The 25,563-nt window shown below is 41.0% G+C and overlaps 1 protein-coding gene across 1 annotated transcript in view; it reads left to right on the forward strand.

Moving 5' to 3' along the window:
• Window positions 1–2,259: 2,259 nt before the first annotated feature.
• The window catches only part of cep162 (centrosomal protein 162), a gene marked incomplete at its 3' end in the record, with an annotated part of 29,301 nt that continues 5,997 nt past the window's right edge, over window positions 2,260–25,563 (forward strand). Inside the window, 23 exon segments of the mRNA XM_083989488.1 lie at window positions 2,260–2,328; window positions 3,428–3,513; window positions 4,587–4,731; window positions 9,006–9,125; window positions 9,457–9,524; window positions 9,528–9,634; window positions 10,910–10,983; window positions 11,465–11,526; window positions 12,633–12,663; window positions 13,210–13,416; window positions 13,614–13,695; window positions 15,009–15,243; window positions 15,994–16,189; window positions 16,294–16,418; window positions 17,523–17,657; window positions 19,232–19,363; window positions 19,735–19,847; window positions 21,222–21,321; window positions 21,414–21,540; window positions 22,180–22,343; window positions 22,963–23,067; window positions 23,155–23,382; window positions 24,569–24,784. Coding sequence (XP_083845614.1) covers window positions 3,454–3,513; window positions 4,587–4,731; window positions 9,006–9,125; window positions 9,457–9,524; window positions 9,528–9,634; window positions 10,910–10,983; window positions 11,465–11,526; window positions 12,633–12,663; window positions 13,210–13,416; window positions 13,614–13,695; window positions 15,009–15,243; window positions 15,994–16,189; window positions 16,294–16,418; window positions 17,523–17,657; window positions 19,232–19,363; window positions 19,735–19,847; window positions 21,222–21,321; window positions 21,414–21,540; window positions 22,180–22,343; window positions 22,963–23,067; window positions 23,155–23,382; window positions 24,569–24,784 — 2,832 coding nt within the window. The 5' untranslated portion in view covers window positions 2,260–2,328; window positions 3,428–3,453.

A 25,563-nucleotide genomic window follows, 5' to 3' on the forward strand; every position in this document is an offset into this window, starting at 1 on the left:
AATTCCCTTCTGTTCTATTCTATTCTTCTCTACCCTATTCTAGATTTGATTTTAGGTTTTTCTCCATTGGTTTGGCTCATTTCTTGAAACAGAGATTAGCAACATGGACAAACCTCCAAACCACTTGGCAATTGTTCACAACAGAATTGTATTTCTCATTCATTTCATCATATTGCAAATGTACTTGTACATCTTTGTAAATGATTAAGTACAGGTAGCTGCAGTTAGCACTATTTCCAAGTGAACTGATTGTTGATTCTCAGTCTGATGATTGTTCTCTCCAAAACATGTCAGCCTCATTTCATGATAAGTCATCACATGCATAATAGTCTGTTCAATTGTCGAAATTAGTCAAGAACATAAAACCACGAATACCTGTTTTTTTTTTTTTTTTTTTTACAGCACTGAAGGCTACATATCATTTTCCTTGTTTTTGTTTATGTGTTTATATTACAGTAGGCTATATTATGCTGTATGCATTTTCTTACTCTGATGAATGGAAGTTATGTTACGTGTGAATAAGAATGGCTACCTTTCCTTGACAGTATGAGTGCAATGTGTGATGTCAAACTATACTATACTATACCCTAAAATCCTGTTTGTTTGTTTTTTCATTTATTTATTTTCAGTTTTATACACAATTGTATTCTGTAAGCTAGACAAAAAAAAACCCAAAACAAAACAGTACAGTAACCATTGTCAGAGAAGCACTGGGCTCAGACTGAGCGGTGGACATGAGGGACATTTCAACGGTCCTCTGCCATAGTGACAAAACATCTAAACTTGCAGTGCTCACACAATGTCAAAGGGACGATGCATTTTGGGGAAACTGACTATTTGCATGAGAAGGAAATTTAGTTTTGACACATGAGTGAACCGTTTTGAGAGAGATCTAGTAAGCTAAATCCGGTACAAGGCATCTCGTCTCATCTCGAGACTAATGTTATTTTGTACATTGTCCCTGATACAAATAAACTTATTAAACTAAACTAAACTTGTAAGTGATCTATGGTGTTGTGCTGAACTGTATCGCTGTTTTGCCAAATGATCTTAGAGTTTTGAGAATGACATTTCTGTTTAGAGAAATGAGCCAAACCAACTGAGAAAAACTGTAAAATACCTGTCATTCTATTCCAAGTCTTTTTTTAAAGACCTGTCATTTATTTGTTCCTGTTCTAGATTTGTTATTGATACCTGCCATTCTATCCTATTCTATTCCATTATAGAGTCATTGTCAAGTCTTTTTTCACACAATTCTATTTTATTCTTCCCATTTTTAAAATAGGCCCGCCTGTCATTCTATTCTAGAGTTGTTGCTGTCAAGTCTTTTTTTTAAACTGTTGTTCAATTCTGTTTTATTCTATTCTAGATTTTTTGTTGACATTTTAAAGCTACCTGTCATTCTATTATATTCTAGAGTCGTTGTCAAGTTCATTCTATCCTTGTGATAGTATTAAAGATACAGGTGAATAGGCTGTATGCAGCTCCACTAGGCCTACTTCCTGAACTTAAAGTACTAGCTCCTTTATTTCCTGTCTTACATTATGGATTAATCAGTTTGTCCAATAATGTAACACAGGAAATAAAGGAGCTGGTTTGAGTGGTGGTAAGTTCAGGAAGTAGTTGAGCTGTGAATAAAGTCTATTGAAAAGTTACTGAAAGGGATATGTGATTAGATGTCATACTAAATGCATCATTGCATCTCATTAGAAAGCATCCAAATAGAGACTAACAAAAGTTTACTTTATTCCAATCCATGTGTAACAGACTTAAATCGGAGCTGGAGCAAAAAAATGGCTCTTTGCTTTTCCTCAAACAATATTCACCACAAAAATCGTCACTGATGCAAAGAATACAGCGACGCTATTACCCACTGGATACTTGTATTAGGTTATTATTGCTGATTTGATTACTAGTAATAGCATCTAACAACGTATTAACCATTATGTACACATGAGAAGGTATGCTTTGTCCTTTATGTGTTTTTTTATTTATTTATTATTTATTTTTTTATAGATATATTTTTTGTTTTTGTTTTTGTTTTTTGGTGTGTGTGGGTTTGTATATGAGATGGATGAACTGAAGAAAGAAATAAAAAATAAAAATAAAAATAAAAAAACAATACAGCGACGCTGACACAGCAGTAGGTGGCGGTAATGCTCCGCGTGGCTGTAATTCGCCGTCAAAACACAGAAGAAGATGATGCGCAGCCAATCAGGTTGGTTTCTGACCGGAGTGTTGTCCTCGCGGGAAGTGCCGCGGACTCCTGAAAACAGACCAGGGTAGATCAGTCCGCCGTGAGACAGCTGCTGCAGTCCGGTGTTTCATGTGAGTTCTGTTGACACCAGACTTGTTACTGTTAACTCATGTTAGTGGAGTGTGTTATTATATCTGTAAAAAGTTACCTAACTGCACTAGCCGGCTTAGCTACTGTCAGCTGAGGCTTATTTCCAAAACACCGGATGTAACAGGACACTTTCTTCAAAATAAAGGTCCGGTGCCCCGCTATGCTGTCGTATGTGACGGTCAGACATCATGAGCATATTAGTTCAAGTTAACATTAGGTGGCTAAGTGCTTTATCTCATAAAAACAGAGCTCGTCATAGACATGAGAGGTGTAACTGAAGGAGACGTTTTGGGGATAGTTTTATTTTGACAGTAATGTGACCGGTTTATTCAGTGTTTTGACGCTTTGCTGACAACCTCCCTTTTCCTTTTCAGTGTATTTTAATAAGACGAACAGTGGAACTGATGTTACGGCGAAGTAATTAAAGGTTCAAACCAAAGATTCCACACAAGACTTTTTCACGAATAGCAAAATAATTCAATAAAACGTCACCTAATGTGAGGTTTCCTGTTACTATTTTGGTTTAAGAACATTATGGGATTTCTGAGCCGTGGGATACGAAGCAGGATGTGGATTAATGAAGTCACTTGGGTTACGGTTGTTTGCTTCTTCGGGGTAAATCACCATGGCAACTTATGCTGAACACCTGAGCTAAGTAGTGACCAATCAAAATACTGAAGAAAACCCCCTAATCATTAGCTACATCAGGCTCAAAACATAGGCTAAGGAGTTTCCAAAAAAAGTGTTAAATAATATAGAGCAACAGGTATTTTTAAGGAGTTGATCGATTTATTTTGGTCTTTGCAAAATCATCATTGTAAATAACACAATAAGTATGATTGTGTCATTTTAATTGAACAAATATTGTTTAATCGGATAAGATGAGAGACCAGAGATGGATGTACCGGTTAATATTATCATTACATTGTCCACAGACTATTCTGCATCACATGTTCATCATCTGCAAAATAGAACACTGAGATTATTGTACTCTGGATGAATCTCTTGCAATGAAAAGAATATGTGAGAATGTGTAAATGTATGAAATATTCATCCCAAAAATGTTTTTTCTCCTTCCAGTGACTGATGGAGTGGGCAGTGTCACTATGTCTCACAGACTGACCAAGGAGGAGCTGGATGAACAGTTTGAGCTGTTCTTAAAGGAGGTAACAAGACGCCCTGTGCAGGCTGATGGGATACTGTTCAGAATTGATTATGTGTATGAATAACACTAGAGCTGCAACAATTAATCGATTAATTAAACGATAGTCGATTATTAAATTAATCATCAACTATTTTAATAATCAAATAGCCTAATCAGTTTGAGTAGTTTTTTAAGAAAAAAAGTCAAAATTCTCTGATTTAAGCTTCTTAAATGTGAATACTTCTGGTTTCTTTGTTCCTTTATCACAATAAACTGAGTCTCTCTTTGGTTTGTGGACAAACAAGACATTTGAGGACGTCATGTTGTGGTTTAGAAAACACTGATTGATATTTTTCAACATTTTTTAAAGGGACAACGAGGAGTTTTGGAAAAGCGAAGCGTTTTCACACTACATTTATGAGCCTCCGCGCACCGTGAAATTCTTTGACCGGTGCAAGACAGACTCATGTTTTCATTCATCAAGAATTAAAGTCAGAGGTTGGAAGACGATCACATACCGTCGTAGTTCCGACCATAAACGGCGATTCAGTGGCGTTATTCTCATGACTCGCCACAAAACCAAAAGTAAAGAAACGCTGGTCGACTCGCCCAGCATTTCCGCCACCACTAATAATAACAAAATAACCATAGAGACAAAACGATATAGGCTATTTATCGAAAATGGGCCCATTAACAAGTGTGGGTAACGTAGATTCATCCACATTAACGTGAGACTTTTTTATAACCAAATAGAAACTCCTCGTTGTCCCTTTAACATTTTATTGACCAAACAACTACTCGAATGAAAATAATCGTTAGTTGCAGCCCTAAAAAACACAGTATTGAATTAATCATTCACCTGTAAATGTTGATATGCTACTAACTCTTACACAGGTTAAAAGACTGACTGGATGTCAACAAAACTTGTGTAATGGTATTAAATAAAAGAAGAGTAAGTAGCTGACCTGAAGTGAAGATCAGTTTCCAAATCTGAGCAGGAGATTGACAGGTCTTTACAATAAATAGACAAACTAAACAAATGAGGTGGTCACAGAAGACCAACTCCAAACTGACTCCAACCTGGTTGTCTCTCAGTCTGTTTCAGATGAGTCTGTGGATCTGGGCGGCTCGGAGAACCAGGCCTGTGCCAAAAGCGGCGCCGAGAAATCAGCTCCAAAACCTGCAGCGTCATGGTGGCAAGACGACGAACACAGTGGAGGAGGAGGAGGAACGGGGAGAGGTAATGATGAGGAGAGCAGAGGACCCTCCGTTACTCTGGATACGTTGACCTTTGGCTCTTTTCATAATGAAGTTGTGTAATGTCAGTGGCTACAGCTGTGTCAGTGCGGATTAAAGGAGAATATGGGCATATGCTGCAGGATTTTATGACTTCCATTAACGGCTGACAGTCATCAAACAGCCATAAAAATAGATTGTAGTGGAAAAACTAAATAGAGGTCACTGGCTTGCAGGGAGAGAGAGAGAAGCGAGAGAGCGAGCAGGAGTCTGTTGAAAGGCGACACTCAGTCCTGATGAGAGGATAAGATTAGTTTTTAGAATAATGAATGATGTTTGTCTAACTTGATTATTGTTTATTCAGGCATCAATATTTAATATTATGGAGAACTACAAAAAAATTGAAGCCAGGTTTTAGGCTATAGTAATGGTAAAATGGTAAAATACAACTAGAGAATGCATTTCCTGAAGGAAATACGGGTGAATGCTGAAAGATGGAAGCTGAATGAGCTGAATAAATTGTTGAAACTATGCTGAAGTAAGTGAAGAAACTGCTGAAGCAATCTTGAAGAGATGAAACGATATGAAGAGTATGAAATGGTTGGAAATTACTTGAATTGTTGAAGATTAGTATGAAGAAATTGAAAGTCTGAAGTCTACTCAAATATATTTAAAACTGACAGCTTGAAAACATTTTTGAACCATTACTGATATAGATGAAACAATATCTGAAGAGTAAAGGTAGAAGATGAAAGACGGAGGATGTATGAAATGGGTGGCAATTACTTGAATTAGTGAAGAATAGTATGAATGAATTGAAAAGCTTGAGTCTACTCAGATAAGTTTAAAACTGATGGCTTGAAAACATTTTTGAACCATTACTAATATAGATGAAACAATATCTGAGGAGTAAAAGTATAATAATATAGAATATTATGAGAGGATAAGATTAGTATTTAGAATAATGAATGATGTGTCTCTAACTTGTTTATTCAGGCATCAATATTTAATATTAGGGAGAACTACAAAAAAATTGAAGCCAGGTTTTCAAAGGCTATAGTAATGGTAAAATGGTAAAATACAACTATTTAAAGGTCCAGTGTGTAAAATGGGGGGGAAACTGTGACATCCAGTGTTCAGATTCTAGATTACAGCGCTCACTCACTCACTCACTCACTCACTCGCACTCACCCCTCCCATCGGCAAAGTGACGGTGTCCTCCGAGGACAAAACAACTTGTTTACCACAACTGTGACGACTGGGTATGAGTATTTGACGAGCATGGAGCGATGAGGTGAAGATCTAAACCATTTTATGATACATCTGCTGTTTCCTCCTCCTTCATCTCGGTTGGTTTATTTATGAACGTGAGCTCTTGAAACCTGCTCTCTGACTGGCTGGATTCTCCGTTCAGCCTGCTGTACAAACATGGCGGCGCAAGATGGCGACACTCTCTAATAAAATATCAGGCTAATGTATTTTGTATAGTTTTATTTATGATGACTGATTAGCTCAGTGTTTTTCAACCTTGGGGTCGGGACCCCACATGGGGTCGCCTGGAATTCAAATGCGGTCGCCTGAAATGTCTAGTAATTGATAAAAAGACTGATAAAAATATATTTTTTAACTAATTATTATTCTTTTTAAAATTATGATTTAGAACACCACAGACAATCTTAAACAACTGTATTCTATACTTTCACTTCCTCAAATATAAATCGAGTTCAAATAAAATGCAACATATAAAATCTGAGCTGGCGCATCTTGACTGATGGAAGTCACCAGAAATTTTTGATGTCATAATGGGGTCACAAGCCAAAAAAGGTTGGGAACCACTGGATTAGGTGGATGGAGGTTGGAGGCTATAATCAGTCGTACGGTTGCACCGATCACATCAGAAGACCCAGCGATCTCATGAAATGCTCTTTTAATCACAGTTTGCTGAACATCCGTGTTTGGGGAATTCTAATGAGGTGCTGTGACGGGACTTCTGGTGTCCGGCAGAGAAAGACACTGAGCAGCCGACTTTTTCTTTGTGGACGTCGCAGGCCCATGACCGAGTAAAATCCCCAGGTCTGCTCTAAAGCAAGACCCTTGCTATATAAAGATAGTTAAAAGGCTACGAAAACCAAACTAAGTTTATTTTATAGCGATTATACACTTGTACAAATATAATTCATGGGTACTATATTCAGATTTTGCCATTAAACCTTGTCAATTATTACACACTGGACCTTTAATAACTTTGATAAACACCATTGGGCAACAGAAGCAAAATGCCAGCATGAAATGAAACCCACAACAGCCCTCTGATTGAAGTCACTTCATGATTAGAGTTTCACATGCAAATATCTGCAGATATATTCTACACGTGCACACATCGTTTTTTCTCTAATACAAATCTTTTGAGGAATTATTTGTGGAAATAGCTTCACAACCTCAATATTCACTTACCAGTACTCTTCATTTGAGCCCAAAATGTTCAGCAGCGTCTTTTCATGTTCCTCACTGATCATTTACTGAAACACCAGTATCTGCAAATGATCTTTGTGAGTCAGAAGCACTGATCCATCTGATCCATGTAAGGTGGAGCAAATAGTGAGCAGTGTGTGGAGGGTGATTAGTGTGCCCAGTGTTTGGCAGTGTGGTCTTCCTGTGCCTTCCTAATAGCTGCTGTGGGCTGAGCCCTGTTGGGGACTGTGTGTGAAAGGACACTAGGTGGCAGCATGGGGCCATGAGTGACATGCCAGTCCGCTGAATGTCCTCAATGACTTTAATTGTTTTCCAGTCTTAACAAATCTTCTTTTTTTTCTTTCTTTTTTTTACAGCTCATAAACTTTTTCTTTATTCCACTTAGATTCACAAAGTTTACTTTACATGTCAGTAGTGCATAAGTGTCCCCCCATCCAATGCTACCCTTAGCATCTTTCAGCATCTTGCTACAGATGTTTAGGGATCTGAGCTTTCTTAAGTAGAAGAGGCTCTAGCTCTTTTTGTAGAGAACATCTGTGTTGAGTGACCAGGTGTTCAGGATGAGGCAGTTCTTGTGACTCCAGTCACTGAAGGCTTTTATCAAATCCCTGTCAGTGTTTCCCCCAGAAAATGTGTTAGTTAAGGTGGTGTCTGTCCTGTTGACGTGGGGGGGGGGGTGCGGATCGATCGATCGTCCGGAGGGGGGGGGGGGGGGGGGGGGGGGGGGGTCGGCGCGCCGTATTAAGTTTCGCCACGCGCGCTGCTGTTATGCATGCGCGCTTCTCTGTGGTGTGTATGTGTGTGAGGGGATGCGGAGATGAATGACGGGCGGCGGCGAATATCGCTACATTTTAATTTTTTTTAAGACGTTAGTTTAGGCGGCAGCTCTTTCCTGTTAAGGCGGCCGCCTTAACAGGAAAGCGCTGCGGGAAACCCTGCCTGTATTTGGATTCCTGTCCATTCCTAATACATGCCACAATAGCAGTGTCATCCAGTATTTCTGGATGTGGCAGGACTCAGAGTTACATTTAAATCAAAAATTGATTTAAAAAAAAATTATTAACGTAATGTGACATGTCAATGTAGTGTTTGGGTTCTGCTACAAGACATTTCAGCAGTGAAGTTGCTAATGCAGCCACAACTGAGCATTTTACATTTGAAAACACAGTTTCAAAGCCAGAGTCTGAAAAAGTTGGATTCAGTTTTTCAGCACCTAGTCAGGTTTAATACGTCAGAATCCCTATAATCCCAATCCCGTTGATTTACCCGTTGATTTACCAACTCTAGTGGCGGTGGGCAGAAGTCATGATGCATTTGCATGCTCATGAATATTCATAGAACCTGGATTTTTCAATGAGGGAGAAACAGTACACGTGTTTTTAGCCTCTTTGAGAGTTTTTGAATATGGTGGGATGGATGGTATTAAATGCACTTGAAAAATGTGTGAAACATGTCAATCAATCAAGTTTATTTATAGATGAATAATACAAAGAATTAAGTGATAAGCAAAACAAAACAAAAGCAGCAACCAACAAAAGATCGAAACAGTAAAACAAAGATCAAGAGGACTTAAAAACTAAAGTAAAAAGGTGAGTTTTTAGTCTGGATTTAAATGTGTCCTCTTGTATAAATTAATTAAGGCCCTTCTCAACACAGCTCTTGTCTGAGTGGCCGGGGCAGACAACATGAGGCAATTTGAAATTAGCAGTGTCAACATGGAAAACTCAGGATATGTAAGATAGATACACAGTTATTGATGCCTGTTAGAAATAAAGTAATGCAACCTCACTGACATTCTGTCTGCAGGTCTGTCGGCTTCTGGGAAGTCTTTCAGGAAGTCTCTGAGGAAGTCTCACCCTATTAGAGAGGAGGACGAGGATCCAGGAGAGGCCGTCGTCCTCGGCAGAGACAACACACAGACAGACGGTGAGTCCACAGTGCTTCTGATGGGGACGTTTGTCTGCACGTCTGATATCTGTGATTGGAAAAAAAAAGTTCTGCTCTGTCCCACACAAGAGGAAAATATCTCTGGAGTTCACTCAGCTGTCCCAATCACAAGCCATGCAAGTGAAGCAGGGTTCAGATACCACAGGTGTGATTTCTGTGTGTGTGTGTGTGTGTGTGTGTGTGTGTGTGTGTGTGTGTGTGTGTGTGTGTGTGTGTGTGTGTGTGTGTGTGTGTGTGTGTGTGTGTGTGTGTGTGTGTGTGTGTGTGTGTGTGTGTGTGTGTGTGTGTGTGTGTGTGTGTGTGTGTGCAGACTCAGTGATGCCTCCGGCTGTGAACATGAGCAGCCTGGGCTTCGACACTCTGGAGGAAGAGGAGGAGTAAGCCAGGTTTTTCGCCCAACTAGAAGCCAGAGCCTCGTCAGTAATAGATTACTCCAAACTGAACAGAGAGCTGGACTCGGCCAGTTCTACCATAGCAACCAAGCTCAGGTATGGAAACACTCTTCCTGACATTCATTCAACCAAAGGCCTGAAACCTTTGATACATAAATCTATCATCGTCTCCCACCTCCTCAGTATTTCCATAACACCTACACCTTGCACAGTTCTTGCAACATTGCACCGTTATTTATTTTATATTTTAGATGTATTAGATTTGTGGATATATTTTTTTTCAAATTGTTTCTATTTCATTCTTCCTTGTTTTTCCTATTTGCACTAATGTGTATACCTGCTGCTGTAGCACAATCATTTCCCAGCCTGGGATAAACAATGTGTCTGTTCCAAACATCAGTTCAGTGATCTGTAGCTCTATAGTCAACTAATTACATCTTTTTGGAAGTTGAATATATTCTATGAACTTCTCCCATGATTTGACAACAGCTCTAAACAGGGTTCAGTATGGAAAAGTATGGAATTTGATTTTATACATTTTCAGGTCTGGAAAAGGCATGGAAAATGGAAACTATTGTATGGAAATATATTTATCTTAATACTTAATCTGGGTTTGGTCTTATCTAAAGTTATTTGGGTTAATTATTTTGTATGCACTATTGTACCACAATCTCCAGGAAATTATTTGGTGACATAATGGCATACACATTCAGAATAATCAAAACAAATGATTAATTGCATGCTTTTTTAAAATATTATGCACATCTATTTACTCATGTCACAAATTATTTGAATTTTTTTTACCGAGAAATCTGGAAATTAGGGTCTGGAAGTCAAAAGTATGGAATTTGCAAATTTCAAATGTGTAGGAACCCTGTCTAAATGAAGGGAGCAATTACATCCCCTATGTCTCTTCTAGGCTACGGGATGCGGTGTCTTTAGGCCTGTTAACACCTGTCATTAAAATTCATCTTGAGTGATTAGATCACAAGTGGAGACAAGTGATCAGCCCTGAATACAAGTGTAAACGGGCACCAAAACGTTTTGTCAAACCGCATTTATCCACATTTATTTCTTAGTGTGAACGTTAATGCGTCCTGATACGTCTCAGACAGGGACGAAGCAGGAAAGACGTCATTAATGCAGGACGTCGATGACAGCGCCCTAACGCAAGAAGAGGAAATAGATGATGATAGTTGTAAACAAATGCTGTGCCCGTGGTCCGGTGTAGCTGAAGGGAAGCAGGCAGTGGTCAATGGGACACATTGGAGACGCATGTTAGAGACAGATGTGAACAGACTCTGTGCTGCTACTTTGTCCTTGAAGCTCAGGGTTTGTTGCTGTAGTATAATGATAGATGTCTCCCTCCAGGAATGCAGAGGAAGCCGAGGAGAAGAGTGATGATGGAAGCAAAGCCAGAGTCACTGAGACCAGACACTCTCCAGGTAAGAGTCTGTCTGTTGAAGGCTTGAGAGAAAAGGCCGACCCCAAACATCCTGTGGGTTCCTCAACTGGACTTTTTGTGCAAACAGCTACTGCAGGTCATGAAGAGAAGAAGAGGAAATGCAACATCGTTGTCATCTCATACATGTTTAGAGGATCTCAGAAACATGGGAGGATCTTCAACATAGATAGTTTAACACTGATTAAAAATGGTTCTTTAAAAAGATCACACACTTCACATCCAGAAACGACGTCCAGAATATGTAGATCAGTCTGCATCAAAGTAGAGCTGACTCACTTACCTCCACACCAGAAGCACCAGTGGACAAAGGACCATCAGTGACCTTGATTTAAAAAATGCCCCAAAGGTTAAATACCTGGGTGACAAACCCACAACCTCTTCCAGCTCAGCTTTTCTCAGATAATCGTGACCTGGATAAGGAAAAATCCTCACAGTCGTTTTTTGTGTCTCTGCGTTCGCAGGCTCTCCACACTACAGTGAGGACTTTGAGGATGGAGAGAGTGTGAAGGATTCCCAGGAAGAGGTTTGTAGTTGGAATCTATGATGATAAAACTCTGGCAGTGGTCTTTGTCAAGGTTGGATCATAGTCACTGAAACAGTCATCCAAGATGGAGCCTGTCTTTGTGATCATGGGAGAGTGTGACCCATCTCTTTTCAAAGATGATCTCACTTGTTGGATGTGACAGCTGAGGAGACCAGAGCAGTACACTGCAATAAACACTAGGACATTTAGGCTGAATGTTTTAGTTTTTCAACTCATCTCTACTATATTTAGGTCTGTCATCTTCACTACACCAGAGTTCTCTGGCCTCTGAAAAAGAGACTTTTGGAAACTAGTTGTGTCAGTGTACAGATATTGTCTGGACTCTTTGGAAACCATTGGAAGCAATGACATCCCTGACCGGTTCTGCCTCGTCTACCACAGACATGGATAACATGGATGAAGTCTAACAAATGTGTAGGATCTTGATGTCTTTGCCAGGAGTTCAGTTAAATAGTTACAGCTGTAAGCTTCATTTAGTGCAAATCCAGTGCAGAGTAGACATCAGCTTCATGCTTCCACTGGCTCGTTGCTGTCATGATGTGAATGTCAAATAATGAGTTTTCAGGTGTGTTAATCAGGATGCAGATTGTTTCTGTTGAGGAGCTGCAGTCTGAATCAGGATGGAGATCTTCACCAAGCTATGAAATGTAGTGTCCAATGTCCGTTCCAGCCATAACAGTGAGATGTGTGACATTTAATAAGGGAAAAGTCCCCAGTGGTCCTTGCAAAAAGGTGAGACATCATCCAGAGTCTCCAAAACTTCCACTGGCTTATTTAGTGAAAATCACTTTCACTCTAAATGGATGAAACTGTTTCTTATCAGACGGACTGAGGTTGGCAAAATTAGCAGAGTGTGTTTATCTTTGGACTGCAACATGCTGGTGATGGCTGGTTCAAAGCTAAGACTAAGAGACACAATCAGTGTTAAGACTAAAACGCTGTAGTGTGGAAGTAACCACAAAGTGATAATATGCTCTAACTTTATCTTTTTTCTTTCTTTCTATTCTGTCTTTTTTCCTTTTCTATATATCTTAAACTGACAACCTCTTTTGCCACTCTTCATCCTCTTGTGTGTCTGCTTTCAGAAGTCGAAGACGTCTCCAGTTCCTGGCAAAGGTAAAAAAGAAAATCACTCATGAATGATAATAAAAAAAACAATTACACTGCATTACACTAGATTATAAACCCTGTAAAACACTAAGAACTACCTGAAATATACTGTTTGTTATCTCATAAGTGCTAATTCCTCTGTTATAAAATGTTATTCCTTGCTGCTACACTTGAACAGGTCAGAACCAGACATGTCTGGAGCACTTCAGTGGAACCACATTGTCTTTGCATTCAGCTTCATATCTGTTCTCTTCCCTCCTCCTCTCTGTGCTCACATGCACTATGTTAGTGAAGCTGATTTTTACATGTCATACGTGACATGTTTTTCTCACACAACAGAACCAGTCTCTGTTTAGACTACAGCCTCTATCTTCCACCTGGCTAAAGCACAAAGCAAATGTCTAAACCAGTTTTAGATCAACACTGTTTGGTGGTCTGGTCTGCCTCTGATCAAACAGATCCAACAGGAAGGGGTTCTATGATTTATTGTAGTTCTCACTCGAGATTATTAGTTTTTGCGTTGAACACAGTGGATGTGTCTTTTTTGTCCAGGCCTGTCCTGTGTGCAGAGTGGTGGCTCAGAGATGGAGGCTCTTCAAGAGGCCTACCGACAGATCCACACTGTGGAGGACTCAGACGACTATAATCACCATTACTCATCTGTGGAGGGGGAAGAGAAGATCCACAGACCCGCGTCCCCGTCCTTCACTCCTCAACATGTCAGACAGTCTCTACTTCCTGCTTCTACTAACGAGTCAGGTCAGACACTTCTCTACTGTCAACTGAATCAGTGAGGATCACAGGTTCATGGTCCTAATAACAGAGTCACTTTGTGGAGAAGAGAGAGACATGTCCCCTGAGGGAAAACGTCGTCCACTGTGCTGAGATGAGTTCACATACACCAAGATCATGCGAGGACTGAACTGAGTGGACTGCTTCTTTGTGTTTGTATGTAGACATACCCACTGCAGAGGAGCTGATGAGGCCGATCCGGCCCGGGGAGGCCCACCTCAGAGGGTTGACCCTCCAGCCTGTCAGGTTGGAGTTTGTTTTTTTACATTCGGGAACATCATGTATTATAAAGATTTATACTTAAAGGGATAGTTCACCCAAAATTGAAATTTCACTCATTATCTACTCACCCTCATGTGGACTAAGGGCTGGGAGAAGTTTCAGAGTCCTCTGTGGCTTCTCTGAGTTACAGGGGGTCTCGGCATAGCATATGTCCATATAAGGGTTGCAAATGGATACCAACTGTCTTCATAACAGAAAGACACACCAAAAAAGTCTATATTTCAAGTTTGTTTGTAGCGGAAGTTCCTCTTCCCGGTTCGTCAAATTTGGACGAACCAGGGTCTGTCCTCTTCCCAGTTCGTCCAAATTTGATGAACCGGGAAGAGGAGCTTCGAGAAACTTCCGCTACAAACAAGCTTGAAATATAGACTTTTTTTTTTTTTTTCGGGACAATTTCGCATTTCGGGGCTTCAATACAAGACAGACATTACATACGAGCAGCATGGAGGTATTTGGATGTTTTTTGGTGTGTCTTTTTGTTACGAAGAAAAGTGGTATCCATTTGCAACCGTTATATGGACATGCAGTGCTACGCCGAGACCCCCTGTAACTCAGAGAAGCCACGGAGGACTCTGAAACTTCTCCCAGCCCTTAGTCCACATGAGGGTGAGTAGATAATGAGTGAAATTTAAATTTTGGGTGAACTATCCCTTTAAAGCCCCAGTATGTAACTTATATTTCATAAATACGTATTTCACTGAAGTGGAATCACACCCGCATACAAATGAAAGCTTTCTGGTACCTTAGAATGAGTTGTTACAAGTCGTTACAAATACATAAGTGGGTGACGCACCGAACCGAGGCGGCCATGTTGCATCGCCATTTTTTACGTTGAGTGGCAGCATGACCGTAGGTAACCACGGAAACTCAGCGGAGCTGTGGGCTCGGCCTGTTAAAACTGTCACCACTGTGTAGTGTGAGGAAGGACGGAGGCACTGGTGTTGCATTCAGGTGCAGTCAGGCAGACGGCCGTCGGCAAACCAACCGGATGTCATTTTACTCCACCAGAGAAAGACGGTAAAACAATACCACATCACCATGACAACATATTGTCACGTGTATTGTTTTGCCTCGTGCTGGCCGACCACTTGTTTACATAGACGCTTGTTTATCCTGTTACATGCAGCGTCTGTTGTCTGTCTGACGTCTGCCCCATTTCACCTGAATGCAACATCAACAATACGTTCAGATATGCAACCGCACCGCTAGATGGGGGGAATTCCTACACATTATACCTTTAGAGTGGCATTTTACTGATCTACAACATCTGATCACAGCGCTCTGGAAGAAAAAACATCCCGCTCCGTGGAGAAGACTTTTCCAAACGTGAGTCAGTCAGAGTCAGGAGTGAAGCGACCGGAGAGGCCCGCCCACTCTGCAGCGATAAAGGGAGCCCAGAGCCCAGAGCCTCCCAACCACGACCTGACATGGAGCATCAGAGAGGAGGTGGAGAGGCTGATGGAGGATCACAAGTCTTCTTCCTCTCAGGCCGGCAAAGTGAAGAAACAGCTGGTGAGACACACGTCCAACTTTTCTCCACTGCTTTGATTTGTAGTGGGTTTTAAAGGAGAGCGTTTATTCTTGTTTAAGTTTTCCTTCTCATATAGTGTGTTATTTATGCATCAAATAGTAACAGAGGCAAGAATAAGAGTACAGGTCAAAGTGAATTATTTGCTCGGGCAGTTTGAGGTTTGAACTTTCACCACGCTATGAGATAATAACAGAACGTTACGAGACAGAGTTGTTTTAGAGGTAAATACAGAGACTGCTTGATGAAAAACTGTCCCTGACAGGAACGCGCATCAGCAGTTTTGCATGAATTTCCCTCTAAAACAACTCTGTCTGGTAACATTCTGTTATTATCTCATAGTGTGGTGAATGTGCAGGTCACAACTTGTCCACCAGAGCGTTGTGGAGTTGTTGGATTGTGTATTTGATGAGTTTGATGAGGGAAACCAAGAAATCCCATTAGCCTCCGACGTAGCGTAGCTCTGAGCAGCTCACGGCTCTGCTCCGCCGTTCTAAAAATAACTTACACCGACAATTAAAGGTAACGAACCTTCTTCTAAAACTATAGGGATTAATATGGTAATGGGCAAATTTGCCAAAGTGTTGAACTATCCCATTAATGATTACAATTTCCATAAATAGATCCTCTTTCAAATAGAATTCTATAAAAATGTATTTAAAAAGTAACATTGTTAAGTGAAACAGGCTGATTGTTTTTGTGTAACCATGATGGATTGTGGTCACTTGTCCCAGACTTCCCAGAGCTCCACCGTTTCTCATTCCTCTACACCTCCACCGAGGAAAGCTGCTGTGGCTCCTGTGAGAGGCAGGAAGGCAGAGAGACCAGCAGTAACCCCCAGGTCATCAGGGACCAACAGAGCTGCTGCTGCAGCCAAACCCCGCTCTCCTCCAAAAACCACTCATCACCAAGAAAAACACGAGGACGCAGGTTATTAGAGACACACACGCTTACAATGTCAAGTAGATTTTAGTCGACGGTCTGTGTCTGTATCATGACGTACAGTATTTGACATCCTCTACGTTGATGAGCAGATGCCGGTGTGAGGGTGAGCAGCGAGCTGGTGGCGTCGGTGCAGTCCTTGGTGGCGGTCCTCCAGCAGCAGGCAGACACCAGCAGTCACCAGGGAAACAGACACAGTCATCCTCCACAGAACTATGTAAGAAAACACAAGACATTGACCTGGACTTGAAACTGAAAGCTCTCCACAATGATTCTCAGTTCTCATTTCAATAACTGCATATAGTAGCATGTCATCACCATATGATAAAAAGACTAAAGCTAGACAGGGCTGGGATGGTAGGGGTTTTTGTCTCATGGCAGCGTATCCCTGAAACTTGTTCAAGGAGAATTGCCGTTTTTTACAACCCGGACCTTATTTCTGGCATGAAATACGGTCATTTACTGACCCATATAACTTTGGTGTCATTAGGAGTCCTTTGGACGATATTTAGACGATTCGAGAGCTGCTTTTATCCATACAGTGGGAGTGATTAGGGCACCAAGATGCAGCCTCTAAATAACACATTAACCGCTGCAAAACTCGTTAATTTCACCAATATGTTGTTATGATTCACTAGTGCTGTTCCCCTCTGAGTCTGGAGCTTCCTGTTATCATCACCCGGGGTCTGTAGATTGACCTACTGACCTCTGACCTGGATGATGTCATCTCTGAGTGCCGCGCACAGCTGCAGCACGGCTCATTCACTCTTTGTGTATATAGTTTTTATAACTATAATACCCCTGGCTAAACAGTATTGTTCTGTATACAATAGTTAATAAAGCAACTTACGGCAGTCAGCTTTTTTTTTCTCTCTCTCTCTCTCTCTGTGCCGTTCAGTTTGTTTACCTGGAAGTTGCACCTGCTAGTTTTCTGCAACATGGCAGAATATTTGTCAGATTTTGAGGTTGTGGACGAGGACTTTGAATATGATGGACGTCCTCACCGTTTTGAGCCAGAGTCTACGGATGAGGCGCTGCACATCTGTAAATACATGATAACTGGTGGTGTTTTTGTGGAACAGCACTAACGTATCATAACAACATATTGGTGAAATGAACAGCTGCCTGCTACACTACATAATTCAAATGTAGAAATGTTTGCACACTCATAATTATATAGAATGGGATGCCAGTGAGGGATCATGTCAGTGTTGCTGTGCTGGTGGATCGGCTGAACGACTGCACTGCTTCTTATACTGTAATGTCAGGTCAGGTGTGATGATTCCTCTGCTGTGGGTGTTGATGTGTGTTGGCTTTGCAGAGGGAGGAGGACGACCGTGTGGTGCAGCAGCTCAGGACCCGGCTGGCTCAGAAGGAGCAGGAGCTGCAGGCCATGAGAGAAGGAGCAGAGGAGCTCACCTCGCTCAGACAGCACAACTTCCTGCTTCAAAGCAAGGTGCACACACTCACAACACAACACAGCAGAGCTGAACAGAGGCATAAGGCGTTGGGCAGTATAGTCTCACAACTTCTGGACATTAAATCAGTGCAGTGAATAAAAAAGGCAAACACATACTGGCAGTGAATTTTTTGTTTTGTTTTAACTTACCTTTTTATTGACATTCTGCAACAAATGTGACATGTACACCCATTTCAATTATTAGTCATAGAGTATCAGCATGAATGTCCTTTTTCTAGTAATAAAAGAACATTAAAAAAATAAAAACATAACAAAAACATGAACACGTAGGGAGTGAAGGGTGGTTATTGCTACACAAACAGCATATTGTCTAGAGTTAAAAGAGTCAAAGTCTGGCCTGCATGGTGTTAACCGCTGTGCTCATAAGTTACATACCCTGGAAGAAAAACATGAGTGATCAGGCAAAACAGATTTCTCTTACTGTATTTTTAATGGGATTCAAATTAAACTGCTGAGACATCCCAAAATAACACAATCATTAAAAAAAAAAAAAAAAAGATTATCAGAGAGTCTGACTAACAAATTTTTAATGGTACCAGACCATGGCTTGGTATCAACAGAGCCCCTCAATTTCCACTTTTATGAGAACTTGAACACTGCTGATTGGCATTCTCACATCTTTGGATATCTTTTTATATCCTTTTTCTGATTTATAAAGTTGAAAAACCTCCTCCCTCAGGTATTTTGACAGTTCTTTTGCTTTCCCCATGGCTCAGAAACCAGCAAAGTCAGAGCAGCAATGGATGAAATGTGCAGGTGTTTGTCAAGAGCCCAGAATCTCATTGACTTTTTATACACAGACACTAATTACAAACAATCAAGTTACAGACGTTGACAGTTACCCTGAGTAACCATTTAAACCTGTCTGTGTTTAATATGATATGTGTTTAACTTTGAGGGTATGTAAACTTTTGATCAGGGCCATTTTGGTGTTTGCACTTATCATTAGGATTTATAAAGATCAAACACAGTTGTGTGATAATAAATGGCTTCACCCAGCCACTGACTCTGAATAAAAAAAGTGTTGTTGCATTATCAATTATGTTTTCTGAAATGTAGCCAGTATTTCACAAATTCTGCCAGGGTATGTCAACTTTTGAGCACAACTGTATATAGTCCATCCATTTCTTCCAACGTGAAACAAACAAGTCCTTCTTGTAATTCACATCCAGAGTTAATTTCTCCATCCTGCATGTGTCATGAAGTCCCTTTTTTAAGGCATTTTACTTGGAAATGAACTTCTGTTCATATCACTTAAAATCAAATATTCAAATGAAATGTGCAGTCTTCTTTTGAAGTATGTACCATTACTTACTTTACATGTGTGTTAACTTCGTATATGAACTTATTACCAACCCTTACAAATAAATATGTCCCTTCAAAATGAATCAGTAGAAGGAAGAGAGTCACGCACACTGCGGATAAGTTTTTGGAGTTGATGGCGATGGAGCAGGCTCTCCTTTCCTTCAAAATAAATTCTCAACAGAAGGCAGTGATGTAGGAAAGAGAATGTGTGTGGATGTGAATGTTTTTGTTTTCTCACTCCGTAGCTGCGAGGTGCAGAAGAAGCCGGTCAGAGGAAGAGACCGAGCGAGGCCTCAGAACCTGCCACAGAGGAAAAACTCCAACACATTGAGAAAGAAATGAAAGAGCAGGAGACACTCATCAAAGGCTACCAGCAGGTCGGTGTCCCTCAGCTGTCTGACTGTGTCTGGATTTAACACAACGCTCCAACATTCATAGATCCTGACCCGCCTCTCCACAGCTTATTGATTTTCACATTCTGAAAATCTAGTGATTGAAACCGCTTTGAGCTTCCATCATGCAGAGGCAGACGGCATCAATTTTATGTCAACATGCTGATCAAAAGACAGGAAGAGTGAAGGAAACAAGCTGATAACTGACCAATACACAGCTGTGAGGCCCTGCAGATGAAACTAAAGATGGATGCCACATAAAACTACTGCCTGATGTGTGTTTGTGTTACGTTTCCTCTTTTCCCTTTTTTGTTTTCTTCTTTTTCTTAAAATCAATCAATCAATCCAACCTGCAGGAGAATGAGAAGCTGTGTGCGCAGATGAAGGCTCAGCAGGTCAAGAGCAAAGCCAACGAGGAGGCCATGTTTAATGAGAACCAGCGGCTGCAGAGTGAGCTGGACTTCACAAGGTCGGTCCAGTGAAGGTTTGGTTTGGTTTGACCTCAGTATGCTGTTGTGCTGCCGTTGCTGTGGGTGTTACAGTTCTGACTTGTTTTTGTTTTCTCTGTCAGTGCAAAATTAATGTTAAAGGGATAGTTCAACATTTTGGCAAGTTGGCCCATTGCCATAATCCCTATAGTGTTAGCAGTAGGTTTGTTCAATCAATCAATCAATCAATCAATTTGTTTATTTCGGGCATGTCAATTTAAATAATCATCGTCACACTTCATCTTAGTTCAAATAATACAATACACATGGCCGAAAGGGAAAGCGGGAGAAGCAAAAGCTTATCTAGTCCCGCCCCCATTACCCACAGAATAAAATCTTTTTCATAATCAGATCATATCATAATCTTTTTCTTTTGTTTTTGCTTTTTTACATTTTGATATAACATTCTTTTACTTATGACATTTGACATAACATGTTACAGCAGTAGGTAGTATGTTGTTACCTTTAATTGTCGGTGCAAGCTATTTTTAGAACGGCGGAGCAGAGCCGCGAGCTGCTCAGAGCTACGCTACGGAGGCTCATGGGATTTCTTGGTTTCCCTCATCAAACTCATCAAATCCAACAACTCCAAAATGCTCTGGTGGACAAGTTGTGACCTGCACATTCACCACGCTATGAGATAATAACACAACGTTACCAGACAGAGTTGTTTTAGAGGTAAATACAGAGACTGCTTGATGAAAAACTGTCCCTGAAGGCAACGTGCATCAGCGGTTTTGCATGAATTTCCCTCAAAACAACTCTGTCTGGTAACGTTGTGTTATTATCTCATAGCGTGGTGAATGTGCAGGTCACAACTTGTCCACCAGAGTGTTGTGGAGTTGTTGGATTGTGTATTTGATGAGTTTGATGAGGGAAACCAAGAAATCCCATTAGTCTCCGTAGCGTAGCTCTGAGCAGCTCACGGCTCTGCTCCGCCGTTCTAAAAACAGCTTGCACCGACAATTAAAGGTAACAAACCTACTGCTAACACTATAGGGATTATGGCAATGGGCCAATTTGACAAAATGTTGAACTATCCCTTTAAGAGTGAAGCTGAAGTTTGGGCATATTGATAATACTTTTGTCTGATATTGTTACATTGGAATATGAATCTAATTTAAAATTTGTTTTGTTTTTCTGTTAATTAATTCTGTTAATTCTGCAGTAATGCATTAATGTTTTATCAACAGTAAATCACACTCAGACAGTGATTCACATCGGCCTCCTGAACTGCACCAGTTAAACAGCAATAAAAAAAAGTGTCTGTCTCAACTATAGTTTATTGTAATTATATTGTAATTATAATGTGATTAAATGTTTTCCTTCTTTGTGGCTTTTCCCCTGCTCACCAGGGAGCAGCTGAGTAAACCCTCAAGACCTGTGGGAAACATCTGTTTAATGGATCACCCTCAACGCATCACAGACCTGTTAGCTCAAATCAATATGTTCCAGGTCAGTACCAGTGTCACTGTTCAACGTTCAACGTCCCTAACGATCATAGAATACATTGTAAAGTGTGTGTGTGTGTGTGTTTGTGTGAGCAGAGGAATGAGGTAAAGCTGTGTGAGGACATTCACAGACTGAAGCAGGAGAGCCAGGCTCTGGAGGTGGACCTGCAGCTCACAAAGAAAGAGAGAGATCTGGCTAAAGCCCAGGTCATCTCCACGTCAGGTGAGACTGCATCCAGAGCCTCCTCACATCCAAAACCTGGATATTAAAGGGATAGTAGCATTAGTAGTAGTAGTAGCATAGTAGCAACTCACGTATCCCTCCGCCCAGGGTTAGTGCCCGCCGATTAGCAGTTGGTTAGCTCCAAATAAAAACTGTGTTTTTCCTGCACTTTGAGGGGCTGGAAAAAATTATATTATAGCGAACAATGGAACTGTGTATTTTTTTTCAAAATAGGCCGTTTCTTTGGGTCTGTTCACAACACTGTATGTTGTAAATCTCTGGGCAGGGCTATGGGCTGGCGTTGCTAACGGGAGGAGTGCAGAGAGTCTTCTACTGCAATTAAAGTACTTAGGGGCTATTTGTAGATCATACAAACCCACTTAAAAAAAATGCTACTATCCCTTTAAAGGGGAACTATGCAAGATTTTTACCTGAATCAAACAGCTTCAGAGTAACTGTGATGGTTAAATGACTTATCTGTGAGTTTTTACAGTATTGTTAGGGTTGTAAAATATGCTTTCCGAAACTATAAAAAAGCGACCAGGTTGCACTGTTCCCCTTTAAAACAGTAACAGCAGTTTCTTGAGACTGTACATCCGTAAGTGCTGTTTGGACATGTGTCCTCTCTCCCTGTGCCAGGCGATAAGACTTTTGAGATGAGTGTGTTGAAGGAGCAGCACAGAGAGGAGGTGTCGGCCATGAAGAAGAAGCTGCAGTGGTTTACAGAGAATCAGGAGCTGCTGGACAGAGACGCCGGCAGACTGAAGGCCGCTACAGCAGAGATACGACAACTCAAAGAGCAGGTCGGCCTCCACCCTCTTTATGGTTATGTGCCAACTGTCACTTCATTTACCAAATCCTTTACACATCAATTCATATGTCTAAGCTGAACACCATCATCACCACTGTAAATGAAACAAACTATCCATTTATGGAAACATGGTTCCACTCAAGTCTCCACCATTTGAGGTTTGATTGGTCCTCTTTTCATGACATCATCATGTGACGCCTCCTTCTTCTTCTGCTGCGGTTTAATGACACATGAGTGGAGGAGCTTCTTTTCTAATATTCAACGACCGCATTTCGATGAGCATCTATTGACATTAGCATCATGGATTTAGCTGCAATCCAATAAATTGCTTTTCTTTTTCATTAGTGTGTGTATCATTAAACTATACTATAATAGTGGCATAAAATGATCAGAAAAAGACAAACACATCGTTAATCACAATTGTTTGTATGGCAGTTAATCTTCAACTAAACTTTCAATAGATGAGTCAGGAATACATACAAAAAAAACATGAATGCCCTTCCCCAAGTCACTGAAGGAGAGAAATAATTCATTTTACAGATGAGGCTCAGTTGTGTGGACCAATATCCAGGACCTCTGTCTTATTGTTGGTAATGTGGTCCTGATTTCAGGTAGAGAACCTGAAAATGGAAGTGGGCAAAAGAAGCAGCGAGCAGCAGAAAAAGACCAAAGAGAAATCTGTGGAGCTGAAGAGGATGCAGAATCTGGAGCGACAGGTGCCACACAGACAAGCCCATAAATCACACTTCAGCACCACAACTTGGTGTCTCTTGGTGGGTTAAGTGTGTTTGTGTATTCACCAGGTGAAGGAGCTGGAGCAGATACTCAGACACAGAAACCCAAACTCCCTGCCCGCTCTGATGTACGCAGCAGCCAGCGCAGCGGAGGAGGAGGAGGCTGCCAAGACGCCCACCAGCATCACCTCTCTGCTGGAGAACAGGATCCAGCGGCTGGAGGCCGAGCTGGAGAACCGTGACGACGAGGCCAAACACAGCCTGAGGGCCATGGAACAACGGTTCCACGGTGTCAAGGTATGAATGAAATCAACACAACCTGATGTTACTCACCAGTTTGCTGCCGTAAAATATATAAAAAACTCATCTTGACCTTATAACTTCACTGAAGCTTACAGGTCACTCGCTTGAACTTCAAAATAAAATGCACTCATTATACAGGTGCATCTAAATGAATTAGAATATAATAGAAAGGTTCATTTATTTCAGTAGTTAAATTCAAATAGTGACACTCATTTATTATATAGATTGATTACACACAGACTCAAATATTTCATGTCTTTATTTCTTTCAGTTGTAATGATTATGGCTTACGTTTAATTGAAACCCATAATTCAGTAAAAACCTTACTTAGTGTAAGTCTGCTTCACACTGCCACCCCAAATCAGATTTTTACCATATCCAGACCTTAAAGGGATAGTTCACCCAAAATTGAAATGTCACTCATTGTCTACTCACCCTCATGTGGACTAAGGGCTGGGAGAAGTTTCAGAGTCCTCTGTGGCTTTTCTGAGTTACAGGGGGTCTCGGCGTAGCAGTGCATGTCCATATAACGGTTGCAAATGGATACCAACTGTCTTCGTAACAAAAAGACACACCAAAAAACATCCAGATACCTCCATAGTGCTCTTATGTAATGTCCGTCTTGTATTGAAGCCCCAACATGAGAAATTGTTCAGAAAAAATTTAAATAAGTCTATATTTCAAGCTTGTTTGTAGCGGAAGCTCCTCTTCCCGGTTCATCCTCTTCCTGGCCAGGAGCTTCCGCTACAAACAAGCTTGAAATATAGACTTATTTAAAAATGTTTGCACTGCTACGCCGAGACCCCCTGTAACTCAGAGAAGCCACAGAGGACTCTGAAACTTCTCCCAGCCCTTAGTCCACATGAGGGTGAGTAGATAATGAGTGACATTTCAATTTTGGGTGAACTATCCCTTTAACCAGTTTGATTTTTTTTGACAGTCTGAACAGCCCAAAACGACATGTGATCCAATTTTTAAGAGATGTGTGTGGGAAGTGAGAAAGAAAGAGCTAAAAACGATGAGCAGTAACTTCCCTCTCACACAAAGAAAATATGATCCCAGCAACGACGACAAACAAAAACAAAAAAAGAAAATCTGACTTAGCTTTCGAGGTTTCTGTATAAATGTAAAAGAGAACAGATAAGGTCTGACAGTCGGTGTGTTTGTGTGCTCCATGCAGCTCCGCTATGAGCAGCAGATCTCAGAGCTGGAGCAGCAGCTGGAGCAGAGACAGCAGGCTGATGTGGACGGCTCAGCAGCAGCCGGGACCGAGCCGTGGATGTCCCAGGTCCAAACCCTGGAGGAGCAGCTGCAGAGGGAGAAGGAGTGCCACCAGGAGACAGACAAGTCCCTCCGTGACCAGATAGAGTCTCTGCAGCAGCAGTTCAAAAACAAGGTCAGTACTACCAACATTACACAGAAACCAAGCACAGAACCTGAAGTTTTACAGTTTTTCTCAACTGCTAAAACACTAAACCCTGTTGTCTGAACCAAATTCTCAGTTGCCTGAACCCACTGATTGAATCAGTCACTCTCTTTTGGCAAAACCATCAGCACTTTTCACCTGTTTAGACACAACTTACCAACACATTTTCATTGTGATGCACCTGTGTTGCATAATGCTGAGCACAGGTGGCAAAAGTCAAACACAACTAAAGCACAGGTGTCACCGGTTGAACACAACCACTCAAAATTGATCACACTTGTGGCTAATGATGTGAGGGAACATATACTGTAGCTAGTTCAGGATGAAGTCCTGTGGGCTGGTCCAGTACAGAGAAATGATGCTGTGGCTGAGTTATGCACTTCTCATTTGTATATTTTTGTACTTTATTTTTACTGTATGTAGGCCTACTGCATACAAGTGCTAAATGCACAAGATTTCTGTTTGTTTTTGAACTGTACAAGTGCTACGTGTAAAATGCACAGGATTTCTGTTTTTTCTGGGGTTTTTTTTACTGTAGTACTATTTACAAGTGCTAAATGCACAGGTTTTTTGTTTTGCAACATGCATTTATGGAGGGAGAGGAGGAGGAGAGGAAGAGGAGAAGATGAGAGACAACAGGGTGAAGGAAGAGAGGATGAGGGAGGGAGGAATGAACTGGGAAGAAAAAAGAAGAAGGAAGGAAAAGGGGATGAAATGGATGTGGGGAGGGAGGGAGGAGGGTGAAAGAA

This window comes from Trachurus trachurus (assembly GCF_905171665.1).
Source record: "Trachurus trachurus genome assembly, chromosome: 16".
Classification (NCBI taxonomy): Eukaryota; Metazoa; Chordata; class Actinopteri; order Carangiformes; family Carangidae; genus Trachurus; species Trachurus trachurus.